The sequence below is a fragment of the Sphaerodactylus townsendi genome, linkage group LG05 (assembly GCF_021028975.2).
Source record: "Sphaerodactylus townsendi isolate TG3544 linkage group LG05, MPM_Stown_v2.3, whole genome shotgun sequence".
Lineage (NCBI taxonomy): Eukaryota > Metazoa > Chordata > Lepidosauria > Squamata > Sphaerodactylidae > Sphaerodactylus > Sphaerodactylus townsendi.
Genome location: NC_059429.1, coordinates 124,949,312 through 124,971,183, shown reverse-complemented (window position 1 = coordinate 124,971,183; position 21,872 = coordinate 124,949,312). Strand labels below are relative to the sequence as shown.

General features: G+C 47.9%; 1 protein-coding gene across 1 annotated transcript in view; it reads right to left on the bottom strand.

Annotated features, from left to right (window-relative positions):
• The window catches only part of CDH4 (cadherin 4), a 1,081,475-nt gene extending 1,060,568 nt beyond the window's left edge, over positions 1–20,907 (bottom strand). The window contains exons 1-2 of the mRNA XM_048498384.1: positions 20,553–20,907; positions 16,459–16,570 (exon numbers count right to left, since the gene is read on the bottom strand). Of these exons, the coding sequence (XP_048354341.1) occupies positions 16,459–16,563 (105 nt within the window). The 5' untranslated portion in view covers positions 16,564–16,570; positions 20,553–20,907. The remainder of the gene's footprint in view (positions 1–16,458; positions 16,571–20,552) is intronic.
• Between the last annotated feature and the right edge of the window lie 965 nt (positions 20,908–21,872).

Genomic DNA, 21,872 nt, shown 5'->3' with positions numbered 1-21,872 from the left:
TTTAAAGACACCTCTGCAGATTTGGATGAACTCACAGATACTGTAACATCATATGTCAGCTTCTGTGAAGATCTTTGTATACCCTCAAATCCAGAACTTAAGGTGATATATAGTAACAACAAACCTTGGTTCAATGAAGCTAAACTTAAGCAAAGTTACATCATGCTCCAAAGAAGAGCCCCTACAGAAAGGCGTGATAGGAATGCTGTATAATCAGGCCAGAAAATGTATTATCAACAAAGGAGATCAGAGCAGCAAAAAGAAACTACTCTGAAAAGCTAAAAAATCAGTTTTCTACCAAACTTAAAACAGCAAAACATGTGGAAAACTCTCAAAAAAATATCACCGGTTACAGCAGAAACCGACCTTCCCAAGCTGAAGGAAATCAGCAATTGGCAGACGATCTCGAATGTGTGTTCCTACTGTAGGTTTGAAACAATCTACAGTCACCTTTCTCCACAACCTCTAATCTCTGACGCACCAACAATAGCCAAACTTCCTGCACAACTGAACCTATTTCATTGGGTTTACAACCCTGGTGATTCTCTAGAAAAGGAAGTGCAAGATCTATTTCAACAGACAGAAGCCTGGAAAAGCACCAGGGCTCCAGACAAGATAACACCTTCTTGCTTAAAAGTCTGTGCTGTCCAATTGGCCCCCCCCATTTTCACCCAAATCTTCAACAAATCACTAGAGATGTGCTATGTTCCTTCCTGCTTCAAACACTCCACTATCGTCCCAGTGCCGAAGAAGTCTTCCATCAAGGAACTGAACGACTACAGACCAGTTGCTCTAACATCTGTAGTTATGAAAAAATTTTTGAAAGGCTAGTGATGTACCATTTGAAAACCATCACGGATCTCAACTGTTGGACCCTTGCAATTCTGCATACCGAAAGCAAACAGATCGGGCATAGACGATGCTGTTAATATGGCTTTGCACTATATCCTACAGCATCTTGAATCGCCAAAGACGTATGCAAGGGTCCTCTTTGTTGACTTTAGTTCAGCATTCAATAACTATCAGACCGACACATTCTTTTTTTAACCAACCAAATCAGCTAGCAGTACCTGAGCATATTTTGTAAGTGGATCAAGCCAAGCTTCCTAACAGATAGGAAAACAGCAGGTGAAGCTAGGAAAAATCACATCAGACACCTGTAAAATAAGCACAGGGGCCCCCCAAGGCTGTGTACTTTCACCCACTTCTCTTCTCTCTGTATACCAATGACTGCATCTCAAACGCATCCATCTGTTAAAAATAACTCGAAATTTGCAGATGCCATACAACAGTGATTGGTCTCATTCGAGACAACGAATGAAACCAAGATACAGACGGGAGGTTGAACAATCTAGCCTTTCGTGGTGCCACCTGGAACAATCTAGAACTGGAACACACTTAAAAACCGTGAGAAATGGTGGTAGATTTCAGGAGAAACCCTCCCATCCTACCTCCTCCTCACAATACTAGACAACACAGTATCAAATAGTAGAGACCTTTAAATTTCTAGGCTCCATCATATCTCTATGACTCTAAAATGGTCACCTAATATCAAAATGTCATCAAAAAAAGCACAACAAAGAATGTTCTTTCTAAGCGCCTAACCTCAGGAAGCTCAAACTGCCCAAGGAGCTGCTGCTGGATACAGTTCCTACAGAGGAAATCATTGAGTCTGTCATCTGCACCTCTATAACTGTGTGGTTTTGGTTCTGCAACCCAACAAGATCGTAACACAGACTTCAGAGAATAATCAGAACTGGCATGAAAAAAACAATTGCTGCTAAGCTGCGTTCGATTGAGACGTGTAGACTGCACAGGGCAAAAAAAGGGCTGGGAAAATATTTACTGACCCCTCGCGATCCTGGACATAAACTGTTTCAACTCTTTACCCTCTAAACGTCGCTTACAGAGCACTGCACACCAAGACAACTAGACATAGCAGAAACAGCTTTTTTTCCCTAATGCCATCACTCTGTTAAACAAATAATTCCCTCGATAATGTTCATCTATTTATTATATACTGTTATTATATAATTTATTGCACTACTTTTTTTCTATCACTTCCTATTACCCATCTCCTCCCACTTATGACTGTATGACTATAGCCTGTGCTGACATTTTATTTTATTTTATTTTTATTTTTTTATGATTTTACATTTTATGTTTTCATTACTACTGATTGTTTCCTGATTGCTTACTAGACCTATATGACAATCATTAAGTGCTGTACCTTATGATTCTTGACAAATGTATTTTTCTTTTATGTACACTGAGAGCATATGCACCGGAGACAAATTCCTTGTGTGTCCAATCACACTTGGCCAATAAAGATTCTATTCTATTCTATTCTATTCTAACTGTGTCACACACAGACACCCAATTAAAAGAAAACACACAACTTTCTGACTTCAGCCCTACACAACCCACATTTTCAAAAGAAACACTTCTGGAAAACTAACTGTGCATGAGTTGATGTCCAGCTCACGGCTCAGTTGAAGCTCAAACCCATTACAAAGCCATGGATCGGGTAATTTGCAGACCCAAATCCCGCTGATGTGAAGGTCACTTTTTCCTCACACCCTGTTATCAGTGGATTTTTCTTTCAGAAACGGCTCCTTCCCTTTCCCTTCGGTCCCTAGCCCACAGCCTCGGGCTGTAGCTGCTCTCACCAGTTTAAGTTAACATTAATAATTAAACAAAGCCGAGAAAGAGATACCAGCACAGTAATTGTCCTCCACTACAGTGAATAACATTTTTTAAAAAACTCATAATGCCTGTTTTATCTCAGCCTAAGGAAAATAAGTCAACCATCCTATTTTATGTTAGCCTACACCAAGGATGAGAACAAGAAGTTTTTTACCCTGCCAAACAGGAAGAGAACTATATCCATATCTATCTATCTATCCACACACACACAAATAATTGCAAGCAATAAAGAAGAGGCAGAAATGACACAGCAAAATCACTAAAGCAAAACCCACAAGCTTTACGAATCAGTTTGGCTAATCATTTCTGTCAGCCACGCCATGCTGAAGTTCTACAGCTAAAAGCAACCCGCCAAGTCAATTTGCTAAATCTCCCATTGGGGGTGGAGATGAAAAACTATTTTAAGCCTAATTAGCATGAAATTTGCAAGAATGCAAATGCAATATTTTTATTGAGACATAAACCAAAATGCCACGACATTTCTTCTATCCATTTATCATAAACAAGTTAATTACTGTGTAACAAATGGGCACCCGCTGGATTCTCGGCGTTAGGCAGGAGGCAAGAGAGCTGAGTCAGGCAAAGAAGATGAACCACAAAGTAGTAGTTAATAGCTTATGGCGTACTTATAATAAAACAATGACTCTGTGAAAGCTTTTGTTGTCAAATTAAGGCTAAGCCATTTCCATTGGAATAACTCAATTATCAAGTAGTCATTATCTGTTTAACTCGATTCCAACCAGGAAGAAAGCTGGAAGCTGATTTTTTTCCCCCATCAGATCTTGATGCAACTTTAGGAGGCATCGTGCCAACTTGAGGACTGAAGGTAAGACAAGCAGCTAAGTGCGGAAACACTGTAAACTGTTCATGATACTTTGTTAAAATAACCAGAGGCGTAGCAAGGGGGAAAGCGCCCGGTGCACTGGTGTGTCTTCTGCCTCCACCCCAGAATACTCCCGCCCCGGAACGCCCCCAGAACGCCCTCACCACACACCCACAGGGGCACACATACGGTGCATCACACACACCCTGGTCCCCTCTGAAATAACACATTTTCGCACTTCAGCACAGAAGACTTAATTTGGATCACAGGTGCTCTATTTGGTTGGTTTCCAAGCCTCAAAAGTGGAATTGGGATACCCTTAGCAGGGAGTATCCCAAAGGAGTCACGAACCACTTTCATATCCAAAAGCACATAGAACTAAGCTCAGTTTTTCACTGGGGCAATGTCAGGAAGGGCATTCCGGACAACAAGGAGGGCTCTGTTACATTGATGGACCTTCACTTTACTTTCAGTTTCGAACCTTCCCTTTGACTTGCAACATGTAGCAAATCCAAGGGCCAGCCTCTGATTTATCTTTTCACACCGGCCTTGAGACAGCAACGGCCATAGCATTCCTGTCCTGTTTTACTCTGCCTTTGATATGGGGTGAGAAAGAGGAAGGGGGGAGAACTTGGGGGATAAAAGGATGTACCCAAAGACAGTTCATTAGAACTGGCTTCTTTTAGCCATGCCATCCGATTTGTCTGTCAACAAAGGCTTCTGATTTGAAATCCAGAGTCTGATATTTGTCTACAGATCCAGGGCTTGGCAGGTAATAAGTAGTATTGATCTTCCTTCTGCCCACTCTGGTCTCCCCATGTAGTTGCACTGATCATCCTACTTGTTAAGTTGATAAAGGGCATCGAGCATGGACTAATGGCACAGGCTATACTATACTCTGTTCCACAGAAAGGTGATAGTAGGCTTGTATATTGCTCTGCCACAGGAAAAAAACATGCCAGACCTTCTTTGTTGTAGACTGATCCACCTGGGTACTAGTGCCAACCTAGACCTGTCCCCCATCTGTTTGAAAGTAAAAATACATTTTGGCATGAATGTTCTTGCATCAAACTACCATGTTCAATAATGCACAAAATGATGGTTTTAGGCAGTGTGTAAAAATGACTGATAATCTCCTATTCATTCTAGACCAGGGGTCTGCAACCTGTGGCTCTCCAGATGTCCATGGACTACAATTCCCATCAGCCCCTGCCACCATGGCCAATTGGTGAACATCTGGAGAGCAGCAGGTTGCAGACCCGTGTTCTAGATCATATTCTAATGCAGAAGCAAACAGTTTTCTCAACTGCTGCAACTCAACTGACCAAATTATCAATTTTTTGTTTCCTGTGGAACAGAATATAACAGCTTCAACATGGTCCAGTTCCAGGTCGCGACATTCCTGGGGTTTGTGGGTAGAGTCTGGGGAGGGACCATTGTGTATGTGTGTGTGTGTGTGGGGGGGTAATTATTTATTTACTTGCTTACTTCTACTTCACTCTTTCCCAACCAAGTTCAGGCTCAGAGTCCACCCTTCAAAGCAGCTGTTTTTTACAAGTGTTGGCAGGGACGTTTGTTATGCAACGGGCAGGACCCATATTCCAAATGCAGAGAGGGATGAGAAAAGATGCAAGAAGAATGTTCACACCCATCGCAAGGACCATTTTTGCTCCAGCTATTACTGCCAGTGGTGACAGCAACCATCTTCATTTTGCCTCGAGGGCAGATTCCTCTTCATCACAGCAGACATTTTTGGATTGACCAAGTATCGTGCCCCCCCCACCCCCCAGCAACACACATGCAAGCAAACATGCACACCATTAATTTTCAACCGTTTGACATGCCGGTGAAAAGCATCTTTTAAAGACTTCCCAAGCACATGGCGAAGAAACGCAATACAGTTCTAAGAACGCAGTATAGTCCAACACTGGACATCACAACCAAAAATACCGTTTCCCTGAATATAAGACATCCCCTGAAAATAAGACGTAGTAGAGGTTTTGATGAAGTGCAAAATATAAGGCATCCCCCGAAAATAAGACGTAGTAAAGTTTTTGCTTGAAAGCATGCCCGACGAACAGAAAACAGAAAAATAAGATATCCCCTGAAAATAAGACATAGTGCATCTTTGGGAGCAAAAATTAATATAAGACACTGTCTTATTTTCAGGGAAACATGGTACTACCATGCATACAGCACACCAATTTTTGACATGGTAAATGCATATACTATGCTAAGGCCCAAATATATATACTATGCTAAGGCCCAAATTAGATGTGACATATTTTAACAGGCAGAAGCAAGTTTCCCTGACCCGATTCAGTAAGTCACAACCCCAGGGCAGCGGTCAGCTGGCCCTCCATCAACAGAAAAACCTGGGTGTCACCAGCATACTGATGTCATCAGCATACTGATGACAACCCAGCCAAAACTCCAGGCAAGGTGAGCCAGGGGTCACACACAGATGTTACATAATATTGGAGTCAGGATTGCCCCTTGCGGCACCCCACAATTAAGGGAGGAATGCTGGGACATTATTTCCCTGAGAATCACCTGTTGTCCCTGCTCCTGGAGGAACAAGGCCTGACAATTTAAAGCTGTTCTCTACACTCCAGCAGCAAAGAGGTGGTGGGTCAAAAGATCGTAACCAACCATGTCAAATGCTGCCGTGAGATCTAAAAGCACCAGCAGCAGATGACCCACCTCAATCTAGCTGTCGACAGAGCTAATCTGTAATGGCGACCAGCATGGTTTCTGTCTTGTGGCCAAGACAAAAGCCAGACTGAAATGGACCCAAGGCCAATGTGTCATCCAAGAACACCTGCAGCTGTTCCGTGACTGCTCTCTCAACCCAGAAACGATAAATTTGTGACTGGGCAGTAGTTTGATAGATCTAAAGCAGCCATTCTCAACCAGGGTTCCCTGGTACCCTGGGGTGCCGTGAGCATGTCCCAGGGGTACCGCGGCAACACTACAGCCCCCCCCCTCATTTTCGTGGTGTCTCCCACCAGCGCCAGCAAAGACATGGAGCTGGCCCATGGGGCAGGGCCTGCCACAAGGTCAGCAGCCACTCCCCCCCAGTGCTACCCTTCACCCTGGGAGGGGAAGGTGGCGGTGTGGCAAGCAGGGGCAATGGGAGGGGAAGGTTGAGGGTGGCAGCAGGGGTACCGTGAGATATGAAGAGTGAGGTCAAGGGTACCCTGACCTCGAAAAGGTTGGGAAACACTGATCTAAAGGATCCAACAATGGTTTCTTTAAGAGTGGTCGTACCACCGCCTCCTTCAGCCTCCTGGGAAAGACTCCCTACTGAAAGGAGATTGCTAATTTCTTGCAGAGGTCCTCATACCTCATCACCACCAGCTTGCACCAGCATTGAGGAGCACAGATCCAGGGGAAGAGTGGTACATTTCACATAGTACCTCAATGACATCAGCCTGTAAGAGCAGACTGAACTTGTCCAATAGTGAACCTGAAGATGGTCAAGGGGCCTCCAGTTTTTTCACTGTATCAAGTGTCCCGAGGAGGTCACCATGGACCATCAAGACTATAACCTAATTACTTGCAAAATACGGAAAACATTCCCTTTTGTTTGCCCGGAACCTTCTCTTAATCAGTTTCACTGGATGACTCTGTAGTAATATTTGAAGACACAGCACAATTTCTCTTTTTATGTTCTCTGCACCATTAAAACTATTAATGGTGTGCAGAACATTAAGAAAAGACTCAGCAGCTTGTCTGATAGATTCAATCCCATGCAGGTTTACTCCAAAGAAAACCCCACTTGAACACAATGACACTTATTCCCTAGCAAGCATGCCGGAGGACAGCCGTTTCTGCCGCCGTGTAGAGACGGCTTGTACTAAATAGAACTTGCTCCCCACTAAGGAGCAAGACTGCAGCTTTCATCCATAGGCGGAGCTACCACCGGGGGGGGGGCACAAATGCCCCGAGGGCAAGCGTGGCAGGGGCATAAAATTGCTCACCCCTCCCCACAGGTCACCTCAGGCCACCTCCATGGCCCACAACAGCCCCCACAGAACGGAGCAGGCTTCTCTTTTAACTTAAAAAAGGTAAGAAAGGGGTGTTTGGGGGGCAGGCGCACAGGGTAGGGGCTGTGGCGGTTGTCTGGCCAACATTTTGCCCCAGACACTCTTTTCCCTTCCTATGGCACTGCTTTCATCTCTTCCGTCATTAAAAGATTCAAATGGGAAGCTGTTCAATCAGTGGATCATTTCTCTCCTCCTTTTTCTTCAGTTTTTCCATATATATATTTTCTCGGATATAGCCAGCACAGATACACACAAATTAAAACACACTATATTGGCGACCTCCAACGTTCAACGTGGTGCCTGTGGGGACCCATAGTGTCTACCAATACCTTTTTTGGCACCTGACAAGTGTTTTTAGTAAGTGGGTGGGGCCAGGTTGGCCCCAACAAGGCTTCTGATTGGCCACTGGCTGGGCAGATTTTTTAAAATGTTACTTTGGCAACAGCTGCCACGACAGTGCAGGGATCAGTGCTGGACTACTCACCCTGCAAGAACAAAGAACTTGAAAATGTATATGCCCCAAGTGTTCCTGTCTATATTGTATTAACCCCAAAACAACTTCATCTGACTAATCTCTCTCTAACAACCACATTATTTACCTTTCCATTGTTTTATAGTTATGAGTGACTCAGCACTCTGTTCACCTCCAGGCACTCCCAGCTTAGCCCATCAAGCTAAGCACTCAAACCATTAGCTTAAGGACTCAGATCTGTAAGGTTGATGTCTGTCTCTTCTCTTTCCCCAGAAAGGCAGGATTCCTCTTTATCCTGGGAAAGTATGGGCCAATCTGCACAACTCTGAGGGTCCCCTTTTCCCTATAAGAAGCCCCCTTTCTCCATGCCCAGTACTTCTGAGCCTGCTTTGGAGTTCAGTTGATGCTGAGTGCCACCTGCTTTCTACCCTGTTCCCTTGGAGCCCAGTGCAAGTCACTGGACTTTGCTTCAAAAACCCAAAGCCACCTCAGGATCTGGTACAATATTACCCCTAGTAACACCCCCCCAATCCTCTGCTATTCCCAACCTATCCCTTCGACACTGCTTATATCCTAGGACTGGGTGTATGCATTATACTGCTTTGACTAGTGTGTGTGTGTAACCTTATTATCCCTAAATATATTTATCAGACTTTATTTTGCTCTTCCTTTGAATTTCCAGGAAAAGCTGCCCTTGGTATATACAAGCAACAAAGACCTCGAGCTTGCCCAACCTTTTGCTAAGCTAGGAGTGGGCTCTCACTAATTTCCCCACTCTAAAAGGGACAGACTCCCATCACTTCAGGTAACAACTGCCATAGATTCACCCGACACTCAATTTGCCTTTTTCGTTCACACTGTACATCAAGCCGCTATTTCCAGTGCTCTTCCACCAGGTTCTATCCAAGAACCTATGCAACACCGAACAAGCTGGATCTGTGAATTTGAGCAGCACAAACCAAAGCTTCATTCAGGATTATATAATTTGACAACAAGCTATCAGCTTGACTTTACAATTCCTGGTAAACCCTGACACACAAAACACAGGGTATCTATTGGCATTCTATACACTGCGCAAGAAATGGGCAAGTTGACCTTAAGGTGATGATGTACTACCAGGGAACAAAACAGCGGTTGGACTTTGGCATCCATAGCATCTCGTTGTGGCAGTCTGGTAAAGCATGTTAATTTGATGCATAAGATGTCACACAGATGGGAAGGAGAGAGGAAAATGTTGTGTGTCTCAGACACACCAAGTGTTGGGCAATAAAACTGAAATGAAACCTTGGAGAACTAACAAGTTCCTCGCCTCACATAATGCAAGGCAGACAGTATGCGTGCATACGGTTGTTTTTACGGCAGCAGATTTAGCACAGATATTGAATACGTTAATTAGAAATATTTGTTTCACAGTGATAAACAGCAGCATGTATTTTAGTGAACAAACTCCAAAAGGTGTAAAATAGATTTTTCAAACTATTGGCAAACAAAATAATTGCACTTGTGTTTAAGTTAGGACCAACAATAAAAATTGCTCTTTTTTTGGTTGGGTTTTTTTTTTGTTGCTTCCCACTGAGTATAGCAAGAAGCGCTAGAATTAATCTTACATCGAGTTAGTGCAATTCACACCCTAAAGAAGAAGAGAAGTAGAGATTGGATTTATATCCCCCCTTTCTCTCCTGCAAAGGGGCTGACAATCTCCTTGTCCTTCCCCCCTCACAACAAACACCCTGTGAGGTGGGTGGGGCTGAGAGAGCTCCGAGAAGCTGTGACTAGCCCAAGGTCACTCAGCTGGCGTGTGTGGGAGTGTACAGGCTACTCTGAATTCCCCAGGTAAGCCTCCACAGTTCAGGCAGCAGAGCTGGGAATCAAACCCGGTTCTTCCAGATTAGATACATGAGCTCTTAACCTCCTACGCCACTGCTGCCTTTTAAAAAGGCTGACTTGGATCAAAACCCTGTAGACCCGGGCTGTTGAAATAATTTGTTACGAGGACCGGATATGATGTAAATGGGACTTGGTGGGGCCCTACCCTGTTTCCCCGAATATAAGACATCCCCTGAAAATAAGACATAGTAGAGGTTTTGCTGAAGTGCAAAATATAAGGCATCCCCCGAAAGTAAGACATAAGCAAAGTTCTTGTTTGGAAGCATGTCTGACGAACAGAACACAGAAAAATAAGACATCCCCTGAAAATAAGACATAGTGTATCTTTGGGAGCAAAATTTAATATAAGACACTGTCTTATATTCTGGGAAACACGGTAGCAGGCTTGTCAGGGGGTCAGTACTGTGATGGGCGGAGAGGGGGGCAATGACTGCCCCAGCTGGAGAGCCCACAGAAGGCTCCCCAGCGCAGATTGGCATGGGGGGGGGTGGGGGTGGCTCACCAAGTCAGATCAGGAGTGACGGAGGGGAGTTGCCTCAGCTAGCTCGCAGTTCCAATCAGCCCTCTCAAGAGCTGCATGTTTTAGACTTGGATGAAGCAAAACTTCTTTGAGTTAAAAACTGATCTTTGCGTAATAGGGTTTAAATTATAAGTATTTTTAATTGACTGTCCACTGCCTTGAACTGTGGAAAAACTAATCATTACTTCAAAAAAAATTTTTTTAGCTCAATTTACAATTGTAAAACGGTTGTAATTGTAAAACTGTTTAGCGGTTAATTCTAACCATCCATTTAAAGGTGTGCTGTTTTTTTACAAGTCACGTTGGGGAACACCCACTCATCACAGGCAAGTGTCTTCTCCTGGGAAGTAACTTCCTCCTAATGGACCTTGGAAGCTGCCATATTTACTCTAAGAGACATTAAGGTTAAACAATTATATTCTCCAGATGTTATGGACTACAGTTCCCATCATCCCCTGCCAGCATGATGCTGGCAGTGGATAATGGGAACTGTAGTCCATAACATCTGGAGGGCCACGAGTTTGACACCTATGCTCTAGCATCATATTATGTTTCAACCCACTAATATTGCTCTAGTGCATTTCCTATCATTCACCCAGCTAGAGTCCTATGTGGACATTATGGTCCTTTGCTTCCTGTTTAATATCTGTATGTTGCTGCACACGCCGTAGAACATCACAGAACACAAAGAGCTGCAAACGACTTCAAACCGTTTAATGAAGTCTTTTGTAGCCCTTTGGTTTCTGTTCGATGGATTATCCCAAGGAATAAATATGCCGATACAAACTTAGTCAAGATGTCCTTCGAATAATTTCACATCCACACTTTTTTCCAGGAGAAGCTTCCTGTGGATTATACCCAATTGCTGAACATTATTGTGGGGAGGGGTGATGGCTCAGTGGAAGAGCCTCTGACTTGCGTGCATTAGGTCCCAGGTTCAAGCCCCGGCATCGCCAGTTAAAAGGGTCAGTAAGCAAGGCAGGGGGTTCCCAACCTTTTTGAGCCTGCAGGCACCTTTGGAATTGTGATCACATAATGGCCACCTGCAGGAGGCACTTACCTGCACTTACACATTGAAGATCCCAGTGCTGTGGAGGCAGATGCCACCAAAGCAATGCTTTGAAAAATAGGCACAGCCAATCAGATCTCCATATAAGCTGGCAGTCAGGAAACGCCAGTTTTGCCGGGCAAAAAAAAGCCCCGCCTTCACTAATTTCTAAAAGTCTTTGATTATAGGTTGGGTGTATAACTCTGTTTCTCTCCAGATGTTCATGGACTACAAATCCCATCAGCCCCTGCCAGCATGGCCAATTGGGCTGATGGGAATTGTAGTCCATGAACATCTGGAGAGCCACAGGTTGCACACCCCTGGCCTATGGGCGCCACAGTGCCCATCGAGACTTTTTAGAAAGTGGGCGGGGCTTTTTCCCAGCAACATTTCGGCCAGCATGGCCAGCATGGCCAATTGGGCTGATGGGAATTGTAGTACATGAACATCTGGAGAGCCACAGGTTGCAGACCCCTGCTGATGGGAATTGTAGTACATGAACATCTGGAGAGCCACAGGTTGCAGACCCCTGCCATAGGCACTGTGTTGGAGACCCCTGCAGTAGGGGATGTGGAAGACCTCTGCGAGAAACCCTGAATAGCCACTGCCAACCTGAGCAGACAACTCTCCTTGAAGGACTAGTAGTCTGATTCGGCATAAGACATCTTCATAGACGTTTATGGTCAATCATACTGAGCTTTAGACCACTTCATTAAAAAAAGATGACTGCCACGTGGCACACACATTTGCCCCGAACTGCTTGCCTCAGACAGTCATTACCTGTAATCAGGCTGAGGGATACCCTCAGGAGAACTCAGCCACAAAGACACCACCGGGCCTACCACTCTCGTTTGGCTGTTCTCGAATTTTTTTCTAAGACTGCCACAGTTTGCTTCTCATGTTGTTAAGTGGTCTCTTCCTTGCACATTCAGCATGGACTTGAGCAAAGAAGTTTTACTTTAACTCACAGCACAATGAAGTCCTTTCAACCAAAAATCAGGAGAAATTCAACACGCTACCAAACCGAAGATCCAAGGATTCCAATGGGACTTAGGGATACTCACGTCCACACTGTCCAAAGAACAAAAGGCCTAAGCAAACAAGTCAATAGAAGGTTAAAGTGCCATCTGATAAGAGCAAGGTTCCATGGGCAAGAACATTTGTAGGATCAAAACCTTCCCCTGTTTGCAATCCAGGATGTTCTTCTGTTCATAACCAGGAATGGATGGAATTCACATGCGTTTGAGTTACTTAAAGGTCTCATGGCGATTTAACTTCCTGTCTATTTAAAGATTGCAATCAGCTGATGTACAAGACAACGGTTTTTCTACAGCTTCGGTTGGCTCTGTCTCCGCGCTCCCCGCACCCAGAGCTTCTATCCCATCCTTCTTGGCCAGCCAGCCACAATGCAAGACAATGCATCAACCCCAAATTGTCACAAACACGCTTCCAGAAAAGCAAGCCAACTGCGTTATTGTCTGAAAAGATGGAGAGGCATGATAAACTCCTGGAAAACTCTGTCAGTCACTGCCAGTTCTTTTAAAGAAGTGGAACGGAAGCCCAGAAGCAAACACGTTCATTGGCAAGGCAACTGACCCAGATGCAGCAAAGGGGGATGCTAACCGGAATGAGTAAATGGCTTCTTGTTCACCTGGACTCCTCCTGGCAATGCTGGATTTACCTATAGCAGTGGTGGTGAACCTTTGGCACTCCAGATGTTATGGATTACAATTCCCATGAGCCCCTGCCAGCATGGCCAATTGGTCACGCTGGCAGGGGCTGATGGGAATTGTAGTCCATAACATCTGGAGTGCCAAAGGTTCGGCACCACAGCCCTATAGGCTTGCCAGGCCGAAGCCTAGGGCCTCAAAATCTAGGGGCTCTGTGGCCAAGGTGCTTAATGTGTTCAACACTGTTATAGGCCTTTCTTAGACGGGCTGTCATAAAGAGCTGTAATGACCCTTCAGTAATTTTCCCTACCCTCCGTTTGAGAATAACACCGTCTAAAACTGATCATTGCGAATTGCGGAATCATTGCGAATTGCAGAATTGTAAACACCCGTCGTCATCCTCGGCTTTCCTCCATTTTGTTTAAAAAGCTCTTTTTCTAGTCACGAGAGTGGGGGCCTCACAAATGGAATAACGCAGTCGCAGGGCCTCTCTTCATCTAAATTCAGCACTGCCTCCCGCGCAAAAAAGCAGGGAAGGTTTTGTGAACATGAGGAGGCTCTTCCCACGCTGCTCATTTTTTCCTGACCACGAGCCACGGATTGCGATGGCTGCCTTTTGGCTAGTAAGACTTGATGCAGGCTGCCATCTTAGGCGGACTTGCACGCAAAACCAAACCACCAAATCCACAGATGAGCATTCCTCCACTTTAAAGCAGGATTATTGTACAGAATAAATCACCTCCCGAACCACTGATACAGAAGACGTTCTTCCTCAAAACGGCTAATGAACTTTGCACGTTAATGTCAAGAGCAGTGCGTGAACAACAGGAAAAGATTTTTGGCTGACATAAATATAGCATCTGAACTCTTGGACTTGACCAGGGGCAAGCCAAGGGTACACAGATGTGATAGAGATATGTACTCTGCAGTAAATTATGAGGGACAGTGTGGTGTAGTAGTTAAGGTATTAGAAACCCAGGTTGAAATCCCCATTCATGCCTGTTGGGTGACCCTGGGCACTCACACACTCTCTGCCCTGACCCTGGTGAGTATTTGGATGGGAAGCCTCCAAAGAATGCCAGGCCTCTGATGCAGAGGCAGGCAATGGCAAACCACCTCTGAACGTCTCTTGCGTTACAAACCCTACAGGGTCGCTACAAGTCAGCTGTGACTTCATAGCAAATAACATTTTAAAAAGCCAACCCTTTCTGAAGGAGTTAGTCAGAAATGTGTTAAGATAGCTCAGGTCAGATGCACGTATTATACCATCACATCATGCCAAGGGAAGAGACCCGCCCCTTCCCTCTCTTAGCCCAGGATGGTAATCAGAATGCTGAGAGACATCAAGCTCTAGCTGTTTATGGCCCTATTACCCAGAAGTAAAATTCAAACTGCCCAGCTTTTTCATAACTTCCCTGGCAGCAGTGACGTCCCTCCCTTCCAACGATCCTCCGAAGGTGCCAGCCACAGATGCAGGTGAAACATCAGGAGAAAATGCTACTGGAACATGGCCATACAACCGGGAAAACCTACAACACCCCAATCTCATACCCCTTGCAAAACAAAAATCTGCTGGTTTATACCCCACTCTTCTCTCCAGCAGGGACTCGGAGGGGCTTACAACTTTCTTCCCTTCTTTATTTTATCCTCATAACAACAACCACCCTGTGAGGTGGGGTAGGCTGAGAGTATGGGACTGGTACAAGGTCACCCAGCAGCCTCTCAACCAGTTACACCTCTGATTGGTTAATTCAACTAATCCAGGGAGAAGGAGGAGGAGGAAGAAGAAGAGGAAGAGGAAGAGTTTGGATTTCTATCCCCCCTTTCTCTCCTGCAGGAGACTCAAAGGGGCTGACAATCTCCTTGCCCTTCCCCCCTCACAACAAACACCCTGTGAGGACAAGTCACTAAAAAGGTGTACAAAAACAGCAGCCAAGGAAACTGTGATATACGCTATCAATATTTACCAATCTGTGTATTTTTTAAAATAAGCAAACAGAGCCACAAACATACTTCAAAGTACAGAGGCACAAAATATTCAGGCATGCAAATCGCTTGCAGTTGCACACAGTGCACACACATTTGTGAATACACACAGAGGCAGGGATCACATCCCCAATCAGATGAGTATCATACTGCATCCAAAACTGTACCAGCGAAGCACCCTGCTCTCCTGGCTGATAGGCCGCATTAAAAGCACCAGCGCACATCCACGCCTATAAAAATACTTCCTTGTTTTCCCATTGGAGCTGATTGTTTTCCTGAAGTGTCGTGGTCAGCCCTGAGTCTCTAATGTTCCAACAAGCCCTGCATCGCATGAGACGTTTGCCCAGTCAAATACCGTTTCTGAGCAGAAAACACTGGAGGCGAGAGAGGAGAATATAAGGGCGGACAGACAGACGTCATCCCAACTTTGCAAACTTGACTTGGAGCAATTCTGCCACAGGAGACCCTCAAGGGAACAAACACAAGATCAACCCCAAGCGCCTGCAATGATATCTGCAATGCAATGCAGTCATCTCCAACACCGGCAGCATCCGTAGGCAACACGGGAGCAAAAGAGTGTTCCTGTTCGGCTCAGAGTTACCCACAGAGGAGTACACTCAGGCGAGAGTTCTTATCTTGGAAACTTCAATTATTTTAGCAACTTCAAAGCCGAGAGAGCAGAGGGAGGGGAAAGAGGACGCCTCCGGATAATCTGCTGCCCTTTGGATATGAAAAAGGTCCACTGTCGTCCCTCCCCCATACACACACAAAGCGGTTCGAATCCTGCAATTATCGTAAAGCTAATTGGTAGCTTCTTCCTGCCTCTGTTTTCGAGCTGTCAGTTGGAGCAGTCATGAAAATGAATGCCATATTTGTGGAACAGCATATCTGCGGAGTTGTTTACTGCATTTACCACAACAACGTCTGCTCTACCAGGCATCTCAAAGAAGCTACGAATTCCCAAGGCGAAGAGGCTCAGTGGCCAGACACAGGCAAGAGAATGCAGAAACTTTCAATCGACAGGGGGTGGGAGTGAGAAACAGAACACGGAGCACAGACCAGCCGGAATGACACACTCCCTTCAAATCCTCTCCCCTGACCCACACCGTGTGTGAATTGGAGGCAATAGACACAGTTGTCAGATACACGCCGGCCTGCAAAATGTCTCATCTCGCCACTAAAACCTTCCCGTTTAGGAACATTCCGTTTCCCCTTTAAAAACCAGCTGTCTCTTTTCACTCCACAACCAGAGGTGTGCACCACAAATCCCACCTCATTTCCAGTCAACTCATCCTACCTTTGAGTAACTTCTGCCCTTCCACGATGTTCTGCGAGACGAGCGCCGTGTAATCATCTTCCGAGAAGCCTGGCTTACAAGTGGGCCTGACTGTAAGATCCCCATTTTGTGCCTGCGGACAGCAAAACAAGATCACTATGAATTGTCAAAGGCTTTCACGGCCGGAATTACTGGGGTGCTGTGTGGTTTCCGGGCTGTATGGCCGTGTTCTAGCAGCATTCTCTCCTGACATTTCGCCTGCATCTGTGGCTGGCATCCTCTGAAGATCCTCTGAAGATGCCAGCCACAGATGCAGGCAAAACGTCAGGAGAGAATGCTGCTAGAACACAGCCATACAACCCAGAAACCACACAGCACCCAAGACCACTATGAGTTGGTGTGCCGTTTATGGGTGGAGGGAAGTCACAAACAGCACACACCACAAACAGCGGTTAGATCATGTATTTCAGATCCGAAGGGGGGTGGGTGGGAACCCAGCAGCCACAGTCAGAAAATATTCCATTATTGGCTTGAATTAAATAATAATATAGTATTAGAGTTGGAGCCAGATGAATAATATGCTGATACATTACAAAGCCCTAGGCCTCTGGGTGAGGCTCACATTGCAATGAAAGGCCAACAACTGACAGGTGTGATATTAATCAAAATTAAATCACACAATAATACCAAAGGGGGTACAATTAGAAGCAGAGGAATTAACTGAATAGGTCAATATGTAAAGCTACAAGTAACTGTTCACTTGACATATATCAGTGGGTGTTATCCGAACAGCAAAACGTTAGGTGAAATAAGTAGCATGAAAAGTTTCTCTCTCAAATCTGTACCCCGTCTTCACGGAATACTAAGATCCACTTCTATATATCAGCGGATGTGCTGTTTTTCCATATGTCTTCTTATTTTTACTTCTACACGTGCCGTTATAAATAATTTTTTAAAGGGAGATATTATATTATCGGAGGCAATTGTAAACACCCTACGTTGAAGAGGACTCGGCAAAATCACCAAGGACGCCGGCAGCCGAATGAAGCCCATGGCAATAAAGATCACTAAAGTTGCCACATACTTCAATATCCATCCTCGTTATACATCCAGCCGCATGCAAACAGTGCCCTGAATTTTTGAGAAATCTGTCTTATATCACCATCTTTGGCCCCCTCTGCTCAATGGCACGGGGTGGGTGGGAGAGGAGGGGAGCATTGAAATAAATAAATAAAAGGCCTTCGGAATCACCAGCAGAGCTTATAGCAGGATGCTGCAAAGAAGAAGACAAAACCCAGGCTGTGTCTCCCCGAACAAATCAATGTGGAATTGCTGAGCAATCACCACCTGGCAGGCAAGAGTAGAGGGGAGAGCTCGGCATGCAGGCAGGCTTCCCCGGCTGAAGCACAGAGCGAAATCTGGAAAGGTTAATGGGGCAGCCCATGGGGTGGGGGGAAGGGAGGATAAAGCAAGACAGGCAGGCTGATGCTTAGGTGCACGTACGTGGACCCTGATCTGGTTCGGGAGCTCCGGTCACCCCCCTGAAGCTGCAGGGGTCCTCTCTCCGACTGCATGACTTCCTCCCTCCCTCTTAGAGAAAGGAGAGCTGTGTTTGCTGGCACCAGTTGGAAGGAAACAGCCCTAGACCCAGGCTGGCTTCCATCCGAAATCCTGGAAGCCAACCGGGGAAGAATCGATTCCGCCTCCTGCCTCAGGATTCCGGATCTATCAGCTCGGCTGGGCTCCAGGAACACGCAGGCAGAAACACCCGGAAAGCTTAGTTGCTGCTGGTGATTTGGAAACGCATGTCTGTGGCAATGGGGGTGTAATGCTGGGAAGGGGGATTGGCGATTTTGGGAAGGGTGAGTGTCCTAGGCATGCTACCCACATACACCCCACACACCCTAGGCATGCTACCCCACACACCCCAGGGATTCTCACAAGACTGGGGGGGGGAGGTGATTTCAAGGCAGACAAAACCAGAAATGGCCTCAAACAGACTATTTTAATTACCCCCCCCTCCTCCAAATAAGAGAGCTTCCAAGACTTCCATGCTCAAGTATCAATCTTTCTACAGAGACAGGTTTTTGAAATAATTATGAACTGCGGGAAAGTCCCCCTAGATGTGTGTGAGGGAACAAGAGAGAGAGGGAGAGAGAGAGAACCAACACCAGAGAGTCTGTCTCCCGGCTTGCAGAGGCGCTTACTAAGCAAAAAAGCAAGCCAATGTAATCTCCGCTAGAAATCACGCTTTGGAGAGAAATGCCAGCTACTGTCTCTGGGAAATGCAAGAGAGCCGCTCTGCCGCGCACTCGGGCCCCCGTCTCCTGGCAGGACTCTGCAACTGGGAAACGTTTCAAAAGGTCTGACACCAGATAACACAGAATTGTTACCCCGCCACCCACTTAGGACAGTGGCACCCCGACAGGATTACTGCAATGTCATCCAATCCAGCCTTTTTGTTAAACACACAAACACACACACACACACACACACACAAACAAACACTCTTCTTACAAAATGGTTTAAAACCAGGGAGACCATTTCAGCCACACAGAATTGGGGCTCCCCGGGTTTGCAAACATAAAGGGTTTATTATTTGCCTTTTTGCAAAAGAAACCCCCAAATAAGACATAGGATGCAACTCCAGAGAAGTTCTCCGGCAGGAGCAATGCCAGATGCTGGCACAGTGGGGCAAAATCAGACTCCAGAGCCGAGCCTGTGCGATTTTAACAAACTTCTAAATGGCTCTCAATGGGAGAGGTAGAAATGGCTATCTTTTTTTACTCCTTATACCGTGCGCTTTGCCAACTGGAAGGATGCTCCTTGCAACGGCTTAGAAGCAAAAATATGGAGGCGATGAAAATGCAGGAAGAAACCCGTGTGCTTTGGGCAGCTCGCCGCTCCATTTCTGCATTCAGCATCGCACAGCCGTATTCTGCCATTCCAGAAAGCTCCAAATATATATTTTTCTTTGGCGGAGGAGATGGTAAATAAGCTCTTGAAACACACGCTGCACACCACACCAGAGCATCTACGGCAGCAAGATACGCCGCTGCCATTCAGCGTTCCCCGCTGCTCCGATGCACCGCTGCAGCACAGAGCAACATCTCGACTCCCATAAAAGACCAAAGTAAGTTTCTCTAGGCATCCCTATTAAAAAAAAGAACCAAGTAATCCCTTCTATGGGGGGCGGGGGGGATGCTTTTGCACAACGGACTTGGCTTTAAGAGATGCCCATTTTCTACAGATGCGACATGCTTTCCTAGCAAAATGGGGAGGGGGAGAGAGACAGGCTCGATCCTCCAGATTCTGCAGGCTGACCCTCTACTGCCAAGCCAGCCTGGCTCTCCCTCGGTCCTCCGGGTGCCCCCCACCCATTTCCTCTGAGAGGTCTGTGGATCAACTGGGTCTCTGATCTGAGAGGTCTGTGGATCGACTGGAACACCCCCCCCCCCCGCGCGCGCCTTCAGCGACATCATCTGAGCCTCCTCCAGGGTTCCTGAAGGGGGGGGGGCGAGTTCCATTCAGAAGTTCAGCAAAGCAGTGTCAAAATAAGGAGGGGGGGGGTCTGTTATGTAGTCCTGAGCCGCTTCTGGGCTAAGAGCAGCCCCCGCCACCCAGAGGCCACCGAGCCGGCTGCAACCGATGCAACCCTTCCGCCGCCGGTCCTCCCGGGGGTCCGCTGCGCCCCGCGACTCTCGCTCCGGCTCGGCGCCGGGTCTTCCCCCTCCACCCGGCGCCTTCCCGTCCACGCATCGGAGGCGAAGCGAGAGCTGCGGGGATGCGCCTCCGGCGCCAGCAGCAACCGGCATCCCTGCACATGCTCTGCCGAAGCCCGCAGCCCCGGCGCTTTCGCACCAGCTCCGGGAGAGAGCACATCTGGGCAGCGGGGAGGGCACTGCCGGTGGCCTGCAGGGAGACTTGGGGGGGGGGGTTCTGCTTTTCTCTCCCCACCCCACCCAGCCCCGGTCCGCACACGGCAGGCAACCAGGCGGGGATCCAGCCTGCCAAGCCGGCGACGGGGGCAAGCAGCCGGGAATCGGGCACCCTCGCCCCGCTGGCAGTGCCAGAACTGCGCCCCCCCCTTCCCTCGCTGCCCCGCTGCAACTTACCCCGGCCGACCCCCGCAAGGACCCGAGCCAGAGAACTTGCAGGAGCATCCGCCAGCCCAGCGGCATCTCCGCGGCTCCTGCTGCTGCTGCTGCTGCTGCTCGCCCGGCCTGGCCGGCTGCCTCCTTCCCTTCGCCGCCGCCGCCGCCGCCGCCGCCGCCTTCCCCCGCAGCCCGGGCTGGGCGAGCCCCGGAGCCCCCTCTCGCTGGGGCTGCCTTGTGGCGGCGGCGTCGTTGTCCTCCGGCCGGCTGCTCGGCTGGCTGCCCGTCCCTGCCGATCCGAGCCCGGCAACTCTGCCTCGCCGCCGCCGCCGCCGCCGCCGCCGCCTGGCCCTCGCCACCGAATTCCTCGCCGCCGCCGCCGCCGCTCTGAGCTGCAGGTGAAGCGCTCGCCGGGCTCCCCTCGCCAATCCCCGCCTCCCAAGCCCGGCCCAGGCGGCCTTAAAGGAGACGGAGCCCTGCCGAGCTGCCGGCGCGGGGCGGGTCTCCTCGCGAGTCAGGCCCACGCCTCGCCCCCAGGGCGGGCTCTCCCCGCGCCCCCCGCGGCAGAACCGAGAGGAGCCTCTCGGGATCAAGGCTGCGCCCGATCCTCGCCGCGGCGGCGCGCCCCCGCAGCGGTTGGCCTCCAAGCCGGTGGCGCACCCCGGGCCAGAGGACTCGGGACCGGGGGTGGTGGTGTAAAGGTCCCCGGGAACGAGTGCCACAGTTGCGCGCGATTCTATGCAGAGTCACTCCCTTCTGCGCTTATGGCCATAGACTGGAGGCATTCTGCGTAGGATGCAGCTGTTTTCGCGCAAGGGCAGGTACCGTGAATTCCAGGAAGGGGGGGCCTTGCTTCAGAAGCGGGGTCGGGGGGGGGGGGCGCACATACAATCTTCACACACACCCCACAATTTGGCTGGGTAAAGTGCCATGGAGTCGCAGCTGATACGCTTCACAGGCACCACAAACTGCCTCTGCCTCACACATACGTGACACTCTGGCTGTGGGTGGAAAGTGTGGCCAAGTCAAATGAGCCAAGCAGAGGCCGTTGACTGACTCTGCACAGCAACTCTGGCATTCGGGGGGGGGGGGGTCCCCCATCCTAAGCACAACCCCGCTTAGGTTCTGAGGTCTGATGAAATCAGGCTAGCCATCCAGGTTGCAGCACAGTTTGGCTACACAACCTTTTTTTTGTGCGCAAGAGGAGATCTTGCTGACTGCAGTGGGGCTTGCTCCAAAGTAACCAGGCCGGGGTTTTGCATGGCAGTGTAACCCCCATGCTCAGAATGGGTTGACCCAGAAAGGGGTGGAGACTCAAAGCAGCAAGAGGCTGCAGACCTC